Genomic DNA, 14,740 nt, shown 5'->3' on the forward strand with positions numbered 1-14,740 from the left:
TTCTGTGCTGAGTAGTATGTTTATCTCGCAGGCCTGCAATTTGCTCGCTACTATACTTCCATCCTGAATCTATCAAAACTCATGGATAAGCTTTAAAACAACTGTCCTCCACCAACCTAGTGCTGCAGAACTGTGATCTCAGTTACTTGAGATACCAAGGCAGCAGGATCATGTGCTCCAGGCCTGCCTAGACCTTGAGTGAGTTCAAGGTGAGCCTGGATAACATGGTGAAACCTGTCTCGAAAACAGAAAGGGGACTGGAGAGGCTCACAAGTTTAAAGCATGTGCTGCTCTTGCAGAGAACCTGGGTTCAGTCCCCAGCGCCCACATGGTGATCCATCCAGAACTGCAGTTACTCATGTCTTTCTCTGATCTCTGCATGTACCAGCACACAGTGCACATGCATACAAGCAGGCAAAACATTCACAGATAGAAAAGAAAACAATTTTTCCTGAGTGCTGGAATTTAAAGTATGTGCCACCACTGCCCAGTGTTTAAACATTTCCTTGGTTGAGGTTCCCTCCTCTTGAATGACTTTAGCTTGTGTTAAATTGACCATAAAACTGTGCAACATAGCCTCTAAAATCATAATTTTTCCTTTGAAATTTTTTAAAGTTTTTTTAGTTGGTTGGTTTTATTTAGTTTTGGTCTCATGTAGCTCAGGCTAGCCTTATACTCTTGGTTTTCCTGCCTTTATCACCAAACTGCTGGGATTACAGGGATATGCAAAATGACTAGTCTTTCGTGTAGCTGTTTTTACCTTTTAAAGATAGTGAGAAAAAAATTATGTGATTAGAATGTATCAACATTAAAATATTAGTAAAAAAGTTACAATAGCAGTAGCATTAATAGAAAATCATGCAAAATCAGAATTTTTTTCCTTTTTAATTAAAAAAGTTATGTGTGTTTTGCTGCACATATGTCTGTTCAGTGGGTACATGCTTGATTCCCAGAGAGGCTAGGAGAGGGTGTCAGATCCCCTGGAACTGGAGTCACAAACAGGTGCCAAGTTGTCATATAATTTTTTGGAATCAAACCTGGGTCCTCTAGAAGAATGGTCAGGGGTCTTAACCACTGAGCCACCTCTCCAGTCCCAAAGGTATAGCCCAGGCTGGTCTTGAATTCATGATTCTCTTGCCTCTACCTCTTCAACATACCCTTCTGGCACATGCTACCAAAACTGCCTTTTAGCTATCAAGAGACCAGGTTGCCCTGAAACTCAGAGATCCATCCACAGGCCTCTGCCTCTGCTACCATTCCAGATAAAATAAAATTCTAAGTACTAAAGTCTGTAGTTATCATGCAAGACCTATAATTAAAACTTTCATTAATTCATAATTAATTTTATTAATTAATTCCTTAATAACAGTAATCTATAACTTTCGATACTGAATCTGCAGACAGCTGCAGTCTGTTTACAGTCTGTTGTCTACTAATAATTTCTGGTATAAATCAGTTATTGGTTCTTAATCTATAAAGAAGATCTACAATACTTGCTAGGGTGTTATTACTAGGTCAAAAATTGCCAATACTAAGAACAAAGAAAAAATTGCAATAAAAGCTGACTTCAACTTAATCAGTAATGGTTGCTGACAATCAGTCGTGAAGGGTTCTTTGTGGTCATTTTCTTTATTAACAGCACATACCATGTGCTGTAGGAATTTCTACAGCCAGCAGCCTTTAAGTCACCTGCCCACTTGGGCGGGGCCTCATATACTATATACGCTGATATAAAGTGTGCGTCCACTTTCTCTTCCAGCTGCAGCATTTGGTTGCTGTTCCCAGTTTGAGCAGAGCATTGTGATCTGTGAGTCTACCCCTAAATAAATAACCCCCTATTATATTCAATTCTGAACTAGTGTGGGATTTCTTTCAACCATGTATTTATTTTACTATCCTACTTACTAAACTTGGGCTAAGCTTTAGTGGAGGACCACTTCCTTAGCCTGCACTGGGCTGTATCGCAAGCACAGATAACAAAGTCTCCAATGCTAAGTTGCATGTGAATTATCGACTTTGGTACCTACTAGACCACAAATTCCTTGACAAGAAATCTGACTATTTCCCTTTTCTGAAGGGAACAGTACCCTTACAAAAACAAGTCACCAAATTCCAGAATGAGTAGTACATACTCCATCAGACAAAAAGTATTGAAGAGGTCAAGCATGGTGGCCCAATTCCCATTATAATCCCAGCACTGGGGCCCCTGAAGCATGAGAACCATGCATTTGAGGCCAGCCTAAGCTACACAATGATATAAAACATGCACTACATAGAGTTTAAGGATAACCTGCCTTCTACAGTATACAGTTTGTTTTGTTGTGTATTTTATACAAATCTCACGTAGTTCAGCCTGAGGTCAAGCTTGCTGTGAAGGAAAGGATCAACTCAGGCCTCCACTTCCTGAGCGAGTGCCAGGATTATAAACATACCCCGCCATGTCCAGATTGCTGCATGTCTGTTGCTGGTGCTGGGCTTGTTTTTCACATTCATTTATTTACTTTGTATGTGCTAGCAAATACACATGCACGATGCTGCGGTGTGTGCACGTGACCGCCAAAGCAAACTTTTGGGAGTCTGTTCATGGGGGTCCTGGGGATCAAACTCAGGTTGTCAGGCACGGCAGCACGCATCATTACCAAGACACCCCGCCAGCCCTGATATACGTTTCAGACATATTATCTATCAGATACGAACAGAAATAATTATTCAAGATGGGGCTGTAGCTCAGTTAGAATCCTCCTGTCTCAGCTTGCCCAGTGCTGGAATTATAGACGAGCTACACTACACCTGGCACATCTCTAGTATCTTGGCTGTGACTTAGAGGAACAACTTTCTAAAACTTTTCTCTGGCTTAGAACACTCCATTTAGTAATGTAAAACTCAGTGGGAAAAGAAAAAGAAAAGATTCCCAGGAAAAAAAGAAATCTAAAGTTTACAATTCAGTTTGATTTTACATTGAATCTCGGGGACTTAAAGACACTGCAGCTTCCTGATTGGCAGCTGGGCTCCGAGCTAACTTTTTTAGATTCATTTTCTCTATATTTATGTGTGCCTGTGCGTGTCTGTGTGTGGGTCATGTGAGTGCAGGTGCTCCCAGTCCAGAAGAGGGTGGCGAATCCCCTGGAGCACAGTGACAGGCAGTTGGCAGTCTCCTGACTTAGAGAACCGAATTCGGATACTCTCTGCAAGGTACTCTTAACCGCTGAGCTAACCAGCGCCGGCTAACTTTTTACACATTTTTGTCAGTTTTCTCCGCCCGTAGAATGAATAAAATGCTACCCAGTGTGATCAATGAACCAGATAAAACAAACAGTAGTGTGGACATCTGCAGGACAGCAACTAAACAGCGGTGCCCAAGGTGAAGTCACTCGGGACCCTGGCAGAGCCGGCCTCCTGTCAAGGCTATCTCCTGCTTTCCCAGCACAGCGAAAGAAGCTCGCAAGCCCGAGCTCCCGAGGGTCTTCCGATCTACCTCCCATCAGACCAGAAACTCAGGCCAGTCAGCCTCACCTGCCGGTTCTCCCGGGTTTCCGAGGTGGCGGGGCGGGAGGCGGTACCCAGTCAAGGACAAGAGGAGAATGACTTGTCTGACCTAAAGGATACACTCCTGCCAAGAAAAAAAAAACCTGCTCGCAGTACTTCAGCCCTGCCACTTAAATATGTCCTCACCTTTCCTCCGGAGCCCACGAGGATGCTCCGCTGGCTTGTCCGGATTTCTCCGACCCCTTAAAACCCGGCCGCTAAGTCAATATGGCGGTCCCGGCTAACTCCGTCACAGGAGCTGATGGACGGAAAGCCAGCAGGGACGAAAATCCCAGATTCGACAATTTTCCCTCTCTGGCCCTGTTCGGCAATTTCCGTCGGCCTGAACGAGAGCCGAGAGGAAGCGGAGAGGTCGTCTTGGACCTGCAGTTCCGCCGGAAGTAGCCGAGGCCTCGAGGCCGAGCACTTTCGTTCAACTCCGTCTCTGCAGGGGGCGTTTCCCTTACTTTCGGAATCCTTGGAGGTAGGCATTTAAAAATGCCTCTTTTATTAATTTCTTTCCAAACGCAAGGGAAGGCCCGCGGACAACCTGTGGGCCGTTTAATTTGCAAGTCCCAGGTTTACGTGGAGGACCGCGACTAGTAACGCACTTTGACCTTTAACCTCTAGCCGGTGCGGCGGAGGGAAACGCCTCCGTCTCTATATAAGGACTTTTCCGGCCGGCCCGGGCCCTTTTCTCCCTCAGCGCCAGCCGCGGGCTTCTGGCGCTCTCTCCCTCCGCTGTTGCGGGCCTCCGGGATACAGCCGACGCCATGGGTTTCGGAGACCTCAAAACCCCCGCCGGCCTCCAGGTGCTCAACGACTACCTGGCGGACAAGAGCTACATCGAGGGGTGAGCCGGGAGGCCGGGGCCACGTGGCGCGGGCTCGGCGGGAGGGAAGCGGGGCGCCCGGGAGGGGCTGCGTTCAACCGGGTTGTTCCGCGGTTTGGGCGACTTAACAGATTTAAAGCTGTGGCTAGCCTGACGGGAAGATGGCAGCCTGACGGGAAGATGGCAGCCTTTGATTCTCTCCTCCGTGGCTGCTACTCTTAGCTTGCACTGGCTCAAACAGATGTTTGGTACACTTAAAATTAAAAGCAACTGGAACAGCTTGTTAGCCCCGTGATAGTTCCCACTAGTCGGTTGGACGTATGCAGAGTTTGTCATACATTGTCGTATATTATGTCTTTCTTTGAAAGGTGTGTGCACGTGTTTTTGTGTCACCGGCAGGTATGTGCCATCACAAGCAGATGTGGCAGTCTTTGAAGCCGTCTCTGGCCCACCGCCCGCTGACCTGTTCCATGCTCTGCGCTGGTATAATCACATCAAGTCTTATGAGAAAGAGAAAGCCAGGTAAAAATAGCTTTGCACCACCCGGACTTTCCCATGACAAAGTAGGACCCAGGTTCTACTTACTTTAGCGTTGTTGGCTGGTATAAGCTGAATTTCTTGGTGACCTTAGAAGGCCAAGAGACTGAAGTCCTCCATTTCCTCACAGGACAGGTAGAACATGGACAGCAGCAGTCAAACTTTACCCCACACCTCCCTGCCAATGTACTTCGACCTGGGGGGGGCATCGCTAGGGTGAGGGGGTAGCTCATTCACTCTGTCCCTGGCCTTCTGACACTACCAGCACGGATGGAGAGTTTGGGGAGTAGACTCCAGTTAACTAAGAAACCGTAATGAAAGCTCAGAGATGTTCGTTCTGAAAGAGTTAAACCACAGTGAGTATTGAGTACGATGTCTCCCGTAGTCCTAGTGTTTGTTGGCTGAAGAGTCGGGCACACATAATACTTTTACCTGAGATTGTGCTAAAGGGTCAATAACCGAAAAGATTGTTACTGGGAAAGAAAGATTTTGTGTTTTGTCCAGTAAAGGAAGGGGTGTGGCGCCGACCTAACAATGGTAGGGTGTTTCTTTTCAAGCCTTCCAGGAGTGAAGAAGTCTTTGGGCAAGTACGGTCCTGCCAGTGTGGAAGACACCACAGGAAGTGCAGCTGCGGATGCTAAAGACGACGACGACATTGATCTCTTTGGGTCAGATGACGAGGAGGTATGGCTGACATCTCTGTCTGAATATAATGATGAGGCAGTATATCTTCAAGCATAATTGTAGATACTGTATCAGGGCCTGGATTCGAACCCTCACTGGGTACATGATGAATAAAATCAAATCACCATCTTTCGGCTGAACTCCTGATGGATTTGCTTTTCACTGATGAATCTGGTCATTTCTGTAATGACCCTATCATTACATTGTATATGCAGAAGATAGCCAACTTCGTGAATTTTTTTCCCCCGTACAGGAAAGTGAAGAAGCAAAGAGGCTCCGAGAAGAGCGCCTTGCACAGTATGAATCCAAGAAAGCTAAAAGTAGGTAATTTTGAAGTCGTGTATCTTCATTGTTAAATAATAATGTGAGTGGTTTATTCCAAAGCTTGACCCTAACATGGTTTTTTCCCAATTTCTTTGGGTGAATATTTGATTTGTAGTCTTCAGTAAACATCTTTGCGTATAAAAGGTCCACAGCTACTGGTCTGCAGCTGTTCTTACGGTGGCAGTTGTAGCATTCCTCTGTGGGATAGAAACTGTTACACAATTTCATGCCTCTTTCTCAGCCAAACAGAAAGAGGAAATATGCGTGACAGACACAAGTGAGTTTTGTATGTTTTTTCGTAAGGAGATGGTCTGTTTCGAAACAAATTGAGATCTGAGCTAGAGCAAAGGTGTTTGGTCAAGTAGGTGCAATGCATTTCCTGATGTTTGCAGAGCCCGCGGTTGTTGCCAAGTCTTCCATCCTACTGGACGTGAAGCCCTGGGATGATGAGACCGACATGGCCAAGTTAGAGGAGTGTGTTAGGAGCATTCAAGCGGACGGCTTGGTGTGGGGCTCTTGTAAGTTTAATGGTGGTGTTTTGAAGTTGGAATTTATGTACATTTTCATTATTTTTCCATCAATAACAGTTTCCTAACTCTTCCCTTTATGTTCTTTTGTAGCCAAATTGGTTCCAGTGGGATATGGAATTAAAAAGCTTCAAATACAGTGTGTAGTTGAGGACGATAAGGTTGGAACAGATATGCTGGAAGAGCAGATTACTGCTTTTGAGGACTACGTACAATCCATGGATGTGGCTGCTTTTAACAAAATCTAGAATCATCCTCAAGTCAGTGCACTTGAATAAAAGCTAGAAAGAACCCTGGGCTCTTGATTCTATTATGAGAAATGATATATGCCTTCATTAAAGGGAAGGCTTCAGTGGACATGGAATCCATAAGGAATAAAAACTTGGGGGCCGGAAAGATAGGTATCTCAGCAGCAGGTCAAGCTTGATGACCCGCCTGACCCACATGGTGAAAGAAGACTGATTCCCAACATGTGTGTTTCATGTACTACATGACTATATACAACAGTTTTCTTTAAAAAAAAACATGTAGTGAAAACATGTAGTGTTACTAATTGTTTAGCAGTTATAATTTTGTAGCCATTGGTAATGCAATTCTGTTACTGACAGTAATACATGGTACTGATGGATGTGGTCTATTTTGGCCAGACGTCAAGATTAGTTTTTTCAGAGAATTGAGTAAGGTGTTTACCACCTGGGTTTTCAGTCGCTAGAGTCTAGGTGGGGGGTAGAAAGTGGTCCTCTGCCATTCACATACATACATGCACTCATACAGAAAATGTTTTCTTCATCAGCAGTATATGTGTATGTGCACCACTCGAATGCATAATGCTTGGGGAATTCAGAAAAGGGTGTTGGGTTCCCTAGAACCAGAGTTCAAGATGGTTGTTAACTACTATGTGGGTGTTAGTGCCCAGGCCCTCAAGTATTCCTAACTTGAGCAATCTCTCCAGCTACCCCACAAGTTTTGTATTGCTGCTTTATCAGAGGAGGTAAGTCATACAATTATGGACGTTTACAAATGTTAGGAATTAATGTGTTGAGCTATGGAGGTTGAACCTTTTGTTAGAAATGTGATCTGACTGGGTGGTGTAAAATTTCAGACACAGGCAAGTCTAAGTTTGAGGCCAGCCTGGTCTACAGAGTGAGTTCCAGGACAGCTATGGCTACACAAGATTAACCCTGTCTCAAAAAAAAAGAAAAAAACAAGTATAATCTGGTATTATCATACTATGTAGGTTAACTAGTTCCCAGGCCTCCCACACTCCCATAGTCCTGTGTAGGTTTATAAGGTTGTTGAGTGTAGGGTGTTTTCTCTGTAAGAAAGCGCTGGCTGAGATAGGCAGTATGCTAAAAAGCTACTGCCAGTGATTGTGCTGCCCTGAAAGTATACCATTGAACATTTCTGCTCTTTTGGCTTCATGTTAAATACCAGATGTATCTTTAAAGCTTTCTGGATTTTGTAGATGAGGATCCAGAAAAATTAATCTAGAGCTTTGTCGCATAGCCTGACCCTACTTTTGCTCTTGATTTAGTGAGGGAAGCTTCATATTGTAAAAATTTATTTAACCAGATACATTTATTTAATGAAATACGCACTGAGGAAAATTCAGATGCAGCCTGAAATAGTGGGAAAATGTTTTCAAGTTTGTTAGGATCATAAGGGCCAGCAGAGGGCAGTGTCAGCCATGGGAGCCAGGAGAGGTTTATTCCAGAACTACGAGAGCCAGCAGAGGGCAGCACTTGCTCTTCTGGAGATCCATAGTGCTTGAGAATGCTGAAGAACACAGGCATAAAGGTGTATCTTATTTAGCTTATACTTGGTCTCCACGTAAACAAAAGAACAATGCCTGCACCTTGTAGTTCTGAGTTTGGGCCAGCCCAACTGGAAATGTGATTCTATAGTAACTAATCTACACACTTGTACACAACCAGAATTTTCAAATTTTGTGATGTTCTAAAGAACTAAAAATGAACAGAAAATTGTAAACATGTTTCATCAAGAAGCAAGAGGTCTGTCCCCCTCCCTTTGATTTCAAGCTGGCCTAGTCTTGCTTTGAAACAATGCTGTATGAGTGGCATTTGTAAATAGGCCTGAGGATGCAGCTTGGTGGAGCACTTGCCACTTGCACCTTTTGGAACTGAGAAGTATGGCCGCTCTGGACAGGGTCAAGGGACAGATGTGAGAAAAAGGACAGTTGATGAACTAGTCCCAGCTACTCCAAGCTAGACCATTTACATCATTATCCATCTGAGGCTCCAGGCATAGGAAGCAGAATCAAACCACCCTCTTGCTTGTTCCAGAACCTCAAAATTGAACTATGCTAACAATAAGTTACTTAGGTAATTAGATTTTGGGTCAACTTAGCAAATAAATAGTTGACAGAAATGAAAGTTTTAAGCCAATATAAACCAACTAATACTTCACAGTTTGTAAATTATTAAAAAGTTGAATATTATGTATTATACTATTAAAATATATTTGTATTCAATTTGTTTATTGGAGCTTGAGGCCAACCCAGACTACATAGTGAAACTATCTCAGAAAAAATTTTTCTGTCAATTTTCTCTTTTAGTAACTGAAAAGGTGAAGATCAGGGAGCAGGGGAGATACCCTAGTTGGTCAGGTGCATTCAAGGAAGACATTAGATAAGCACACATTAGAAAAAGCCTGGTGTGGCAGGCATTCAGTGTGGTGTTGTGGAGGTGGAGACAGGCAGATCTCTGGGACTTGCTGGCTAACCATCGTAGGCTGCTTGGTGAGCTCTAGGCAAGTGGGGAGCAACAATCAAGGTTTGCACACATGCATCTGCACACACATTTTGTGCACACACAAAATGACCCAAAAGGAAACCAAAAACGAGGCTGATACCTTTTTAAGATGAAAATTACTATCATTAATATAATGTATGCATTATTAAAATGATTTATTTAATCTGATAGATATATTTCAGTACATCAATAGACAGGCTAAAACAGTGGGGAAAAAAGATTTAGGTTGTCAATATCACAATCGCCACCAGAGGGCAGCCAGAAAGATGCATCATATAAATTGCAAGGAAGAAAAAATTCTACATTTTATACCCACGCAAAAATATAAGGCCAATACACTGAGCAAAAACGACAAAAATATGGTCAGTTTAGATCAGAACGAAGCTTCATCTGAAAGGGATTTTTATGAGGTTCACGTGAAGAATCCATGCTGATTACTGGGAACACGGTCTGTGTCTAGGAAAGACAGGCTCTTGGTTTCAGTGCTCTTGAGCTGTTCACTGACTGTGCCAGGGCAGTTGACTTCCCACAACGAATGCTTTAGTACCTCAGCAACAGAGGCCCGGAAGTGAGTTTGGAACTTCTTGCTAATTAGAACGTAAAGGATGGGATTCAAGCAACTATTGAGGAATGCCAAGCCAATAGAGAGAGGGACTCCACCCTGCAGCACATGCTGGAAAGAGCTGTTGTGGTGAAAGGTGAGTTCCCAAAGGCTAAACAGGTGATACGGAGTCCAGCAGACCACAAAGGCAATGACTACAGAGAGAACTGTCCAGAAATGCTTACGGGACATGGGGATGCTTCGCTTCTTCACCTTGAAGATGAGACACAAATAGCAGAAGCTCATTGTCAGCAAAGGGAAAAGGTAGCCAAAAAGGAACTTCACCCAGGTCAGAACATGGTGTCTCATAAAGGTGAGGTCATGGTCATGTTCCTGGAAATTGTTATAACAAATAATGTGGTTATTGACTTCCACAGTGTCCCGGAAGTACAGGCTAGGACCTCCAAGCAGAGAAGCCAAAAGCCAGACAGATAGAACAATGACCAGTGAGTTCTTTAGCGTTCGGTGCCGCTGAGATGAGACAGGATGGATCAAGTGGAAATAGTGGTCCAGGCTGATCACTGTCAGGAAGAAAACACTAGAAAACATGTTCAGCTGGGCAATGAAAGAATTAGCCTTGCAAAGCCACAGGCCAAAAGGCCAGTGGAAACTCAAGGCCAGATAGGAGACATACAGGGGCAGGAAGAGAACAAAAATAAAATCTGCAATGGCCAGATTGAGGAACCAGAGAGTAGTGACTGTCTTCTTCCACTTAAATCCCATGAGCCAAATGACAGTGGCATTTCCTGGAATTCCCAGAACAAATGCTAGGACACACAACAACAGGGAGACCCAGTGAACAATTCCCAGGTGTGTCTTCTCCTCTGAAGCAGACTCGTGCGGGTAATATTCTAAAGTATAGGAATAGTTCTCAAATTCTTCAAATAATGTTTCCTTTGAGACTTCCATGATGGCCTTGTAGATGGAGAGTAAAGTAAGCTGTAAAAGCAAATTTTAATGGAAAAAAAGCATAAAGAAGAATTAAGTCTGATGAATACAGAACATAAACACAAAAGCACTTCATTTTCTGACTGTGCCATGGCTTATTTTTCAGGCTTGTGTTTGTACCAAAGATGGCCATGTCCCAGTTTTACCGATTCTGCTCTCAAAGCTTTTGAGAGTTCATTTGTGATTCAGTAATTGTTAAGTTAAAATGATCCACTCCATAGGTCAAGTCCCCTGTCCCTAATACTTACAGTGCATTACAGTGCATTAAGAGAATCTTGACATTCAGCAAGCATTTGTTAGGCTCCCGGTATGCGCTATTTTCCATCAGATGCAGAGGAAACCAGATTGGTACTTACACAGTGGAAAGTTCCAGGTTTGTGATTGCAGCCCTGACTTCTAGCCCAAGAACAACAGCTTTCTGGATGCTTCTACTTCCATGACATTAGTAAGAAGTGAAGATTTTGACCCAGAATTTTGTTTTTAGCTGGTGTTAGTATTTAAATTAGAAGCCATGAGCATGCCAAGCAGACACTTTACAGCGAGGTTCGGCCCCAGCCCTAAAGATGACGGGAATGCTCCTAATCAGTTATCTCAATAGGGATGGCTTTTCAGCTGGAAGATATCTTTACTTCTGTTGTATTTTGGCTTTGGGTATTTTTTGTTTTTGTTTTTGTTTTCTTTTTTTCCCGTGTTTTGGTTTGTGAGACAGGCTAGCACTCTGTAGGCCTTATAGATGGCTTGCATCTCACTGTAAAGTCTAGGCTAGCTTAGACCTCACAGCAATACTTCTGCCTCAGCCTTCCAAATGCTAGGAGATTGGTATAAGCCATCACCCCAAATAAAAGGTATCTTTAAGAGTAAACTTCATTATGACCATATAATTTTCATGTCAATTTCTTGTATAATGCAATTAAATTTTTATTTCATTGAAATTCATTTGCTTTGAATTAATGTGGATTATTTTCTGTAATTATAACAAAAAAATTAGCCAGGCAGTGGTGATGCACGCCTTCAATCCCAGCACTTGGTTGGTAGGCAGAGGCAGGAAGAACTCTGAGTTTAAGGCCAACCTGGTCTACAGAATGAGTTCCAGGACAGTCAAGACTTCACAGAGAAACCCTGTCTCAAAAAAACAAAACAAAACCAAAAAACAAAACAAAACAAAACAAAACAAAGGAAGAACAAGCTGTAAGTGGGCAGGCAAGATGGCTCAGCAGGTGAAGGGGCTTCCTGCCAAGCCTGATGATGAGTTTGAAACCTAGGACCCACATGGTGAAAAAGAAGAGAAGTGTCTTCTAAAAGTTGTCCTTTATCCACCAGTGTTCTGTGGTACATGCTCTCACACAAGCACAGGATGGATGGATGGATGGAGAAAGATAGATATAATTTAATTTTAAAGATAATGATGAAAAAACTGGGCAATAAGAACAGAGGGAAGGGAGTTAGAAAGATGCATCAGTGTGTGTGTGTGTGTGTGTGTGTGTGTGTGTGTGTGTAGAAATGGCCCAGTGGCTAAGAGCACTAGCTTCTCTTCCAAAGGATTCCCAATTCCTTTCCTAGTACCTATATATATCTGAAGCACAACCTTGTTTAACTCCAGCCTCGGGATATCTGCTGCCCTCTTCCGGCCTTTGCAGCTACTGCATGTGATACTCAAGACATACATCCAAGTAAAACAATACACAAAATATATTAAAAATTTTCTTAAATGGATCAGTGGGACTGAAGAGATGGCTCAATGGTTTAAAGCACTGGCTGTTCTTCCAGAGGTTCAGTGTCCAATTGCTAGCAGCCACACGGTGGCTCACCACCATTTACAGTGGGATCTGATGCCCTCTCCTGCCATGCAGGCATGTATGCAAACAGAGCTCTCATATATAAATACATCTTTTAAAGAGGGATCAGTGGGGAAAAGTGTTTGGTGCCAGGCCTGAATACCTGCGTTCAGTCCCTGCGAAAGAGAGAGGAGAACCTGTTTTTGAAAGTTGTCCTCTGATTTCTTCATATATGTCATGTTGTACCCACCTCACAATAAACATACAAATAAAAATATAAATATTTTTAAAGAAAGATGAAAGAATGAAGCTCAATGAGGCTGTGTGCATGACCGCAGATTATGTAGACAGGAGGATTATTTTAATTATAAAAATTATATATCCGGATATTTTGCCTGCATGTGTACCATGAAAATGCCTGTAGAGGGCGAAAGTGAGCATTGGATCCCCTGAGACTGGATTCACATACAGCTGGGAGCCACTGTGTGGGGTGTTAGGAATCAAACCTACGTCTTCTGGAAGGGAAGGCAGTGTTCTTTACTGCTGAGCCATTTCAAACAAAAACTTTATGTTGCATAGTCCATCATACTTTTATATTTATCTACTCATTTTAGTGAGTAAAAGAAAAAAGAGAAGACATATGAAAGAAAACAGAAAATTTCCCTTTATTCTAACTAAGTCAAGTATATCAAGACAAATATACACACGCATGCATGTGTGTGTTTTTGAGAGCTGATGGGAGGCATGGCTGAGTCTCAGAGGTGATCTGGGCATAGGAAAGAGTTATGTTGGGCAGAAACAAAAAAGAAGGCAGCTACTAAGTAGATATTAGGTCTTCAAACTCACATTTAAAGAAAATGTCATTTATTAAGCAGACAGGTCTTAGCTACAGTGACTTTGCACTGAGATGTAGGTTTTCTCAATTTGGAAATGCATAATAATGCCAAAATGAGGCTTTTAGACCCAACTGAAAATAGGAAATAGCTACGGTTTTAGTCCAGAACCATTTGTGGTGCTGGAGGGTCAGTAAATAATTATGACTGCAATAAAGACTAATAAAGATATTTATAATCATAAAACATTTGAGTCGCCACTAAAATAACTGCCAAGCTGCAGTGCAGACATGGAGAGAGCCACCAGAATCTGCTAGAAACGTGTGGAACATGCTTGGGACAGAGCCAAGCTGAAGAGATCGCCCTTGACGTCCATGGTCTGGTGTCCTGAGAATGTGAAGGGGCATATTCAGGGAATCAGTTGCTGTACGGGGCCCAAGCTATCACATTCCTGGGTGACATCTATCCACACACTTAAGCATCTGTCCAGTTCTGGAGTCGACAGGAATTTACAGAATTAAGCAAGCTGGCTTCTGATCAGCTCAGGATTTAATAGATGGTAAAGTTTGAAACGCTTTTCTGAACAAATAAATTTTACTATAAAACTTTCGTCAGAAAGCCTCAGCGACAAATAGCCTGCGAAGCAGATGACTTTGGGGAGAGGCCATCTGGTGAGAGCGTGTGTCAGCAAACTTTTAAATACGGCATTAGACAAAGTGTAGCTGCAGAGGGAAACCTTGGGGTTGGTGATCACCATCTCAGTGCACAGGAGGTGAAAGGGCTTCGGGAGTTTGAGAGGAGACCTTGTGTTAACAGCAATGATTCCTGCTACAGAATGTGCAGAAGTGGAGAAAGTGGAGAAGTTGGACTTAAACTCTGTAACACTGAGGTGGATGGTTTTTCTGAGCCATTGAGGAGATATATACTTAGCAGAGTCTGAAGGGGGTTTGGACTTTAACCTACTTTGACAGAGGAAGATCTGATGCTGTTGACTTTTGTCTGTGAAGAAGACGCTCAACAAGAGACTATTTATCCTGTTAAAACCATGGACCTTTGGTGGCCATGATAAGGTATGCATTTAATCCCAGCACTCAGAAGGCAGGGCCAAGTGGGTCTTTGTGAGTTAGATGAAGGCCAGCCTGGTCTATGTAGATACAAAGTTCTAGCCCAGCCTAGGTACCATAATGAGATTGTCTAAAAAAAAAAAAAAAGGAAAATAAAACCCTGGGCCTTAGAAAGAACATGTTTTGTCTACGATTGGATAACAAGAACAAACAGAAAGAAAAATAACAAATGATCTATTGTGGGGCTGGTAGTGGCGCACACCTTTAATCCCATCACTCGTGAGTTTGAGGCAGGCAGATCTCTGTGAGTTCGAAGTCA

The 14,740-nt window shown here is 43.0% G+C and overlaps 3 protein-coding genes and 2 non-coding genes across 6 annotated transcripts in view; 3 read left to right on the forward strand and 2 right to left on the reverse strand.

Annotated features, from left to right (window-relative positions):
• Ndufs1 (NADH:ubiquinone oxidoreductase core subunit S1) overlaps positions 1 to 3,866 on the reverse strand; it is a 35,288-nt gene extending 31,422 nt beyond the window's left edge. The window contains exon 1 of one of the 2 annotated variants that reach the window (XM_048459363.3): positions 3,673 to 3,866. The gene's annotated coding sequence lies outside the window, so the exon portion shown is untranslated. The other variant, XM_048459364.3, reaches the window with a different exon arrangement.
• Positions 3,867 to 4,231: 365 nt separating this feature from the next.
• On the forward strand, positions 4,232 to 6,720 carry Eef1b2 (eukaryotic translation elongation factor 1 beta 2). The gene is made up of 6 exons (XM_048459366.2): positions 4,232 to 4,378; positions 4,757 to 4,879; positions 5,452 to 5,578; positions 5,832 to 5,898; positions 6,295 to 6,420; positions 6,523 to 6,720. The coding sequence occupies exons 1-6, from the start codon at positions 4,299 to 4,301 to the stop codon at positions 6,675 to 6,677; spliced, it is 678 nt and encodes a 225-aa protein (XP_048315323.1). The 5' UTR covers positions 4,232 to 4,298; the 3' UTR covers positions 6,678 to 6,720.
• LOC125416499 (small nucleolar RNA SNORD51) lies at positions 5,674 to 5,752 on the forward strand. Its single transcript, XR_007236912.1, has one exon. It is a non-coding gene; the product is annotated as a small nucleolar RNA SNORD51 (small nucleolar RNA).
• On the forward strand, positions 6,047 to 6,179 carry LOC125416501 (small nucleolar RNA SNORA41). Its single transcript, XR_007236914.1, has one exon. It is a non-coding gene; the product is annotated as a small nucleolar RNA SNORA41 (small nucleolar RNA).
• A 2,635-nt stretch (positions 6,721 to 9,355) lies between the features above and the next one.
• Cmklr2 (chemerin chemokine-like receptor 2) overlaps positions 9,356 to 14,740 on the reverse strand; it is a 54,992-nt gene continuing 49,607 nt past the window's right edge. Inside the window, exon 4 of the mRNA XM_048459365.3 lies at positions 9,356 to 10,740. Within this exon, the coding sequence (XP_048315322.1) occupies positions 9,613 to 10,710 (1,098 nt within the window). The 5' untranslated portion in view covers positions 10,711 to 10,740 and the 3' untranslated portion in view covers positions 9,356 to 9,612. The remainder of the gene's footprint in view (positions 10,741 to 14,740) is intronic.

This window comes from Myodes glareolus, chromosome 1, assembly GCF_982192425.1.
Source record: "Myodes glareolus chromosome 1, mMyoGla1.1, whole genome shotgun sequence".
Lineage (NCBI taxonomy): Eukaryota > Metazoa > Chordata > Mammalia > Rodentia > Cricetidae > Myodes > Myodes glareolus.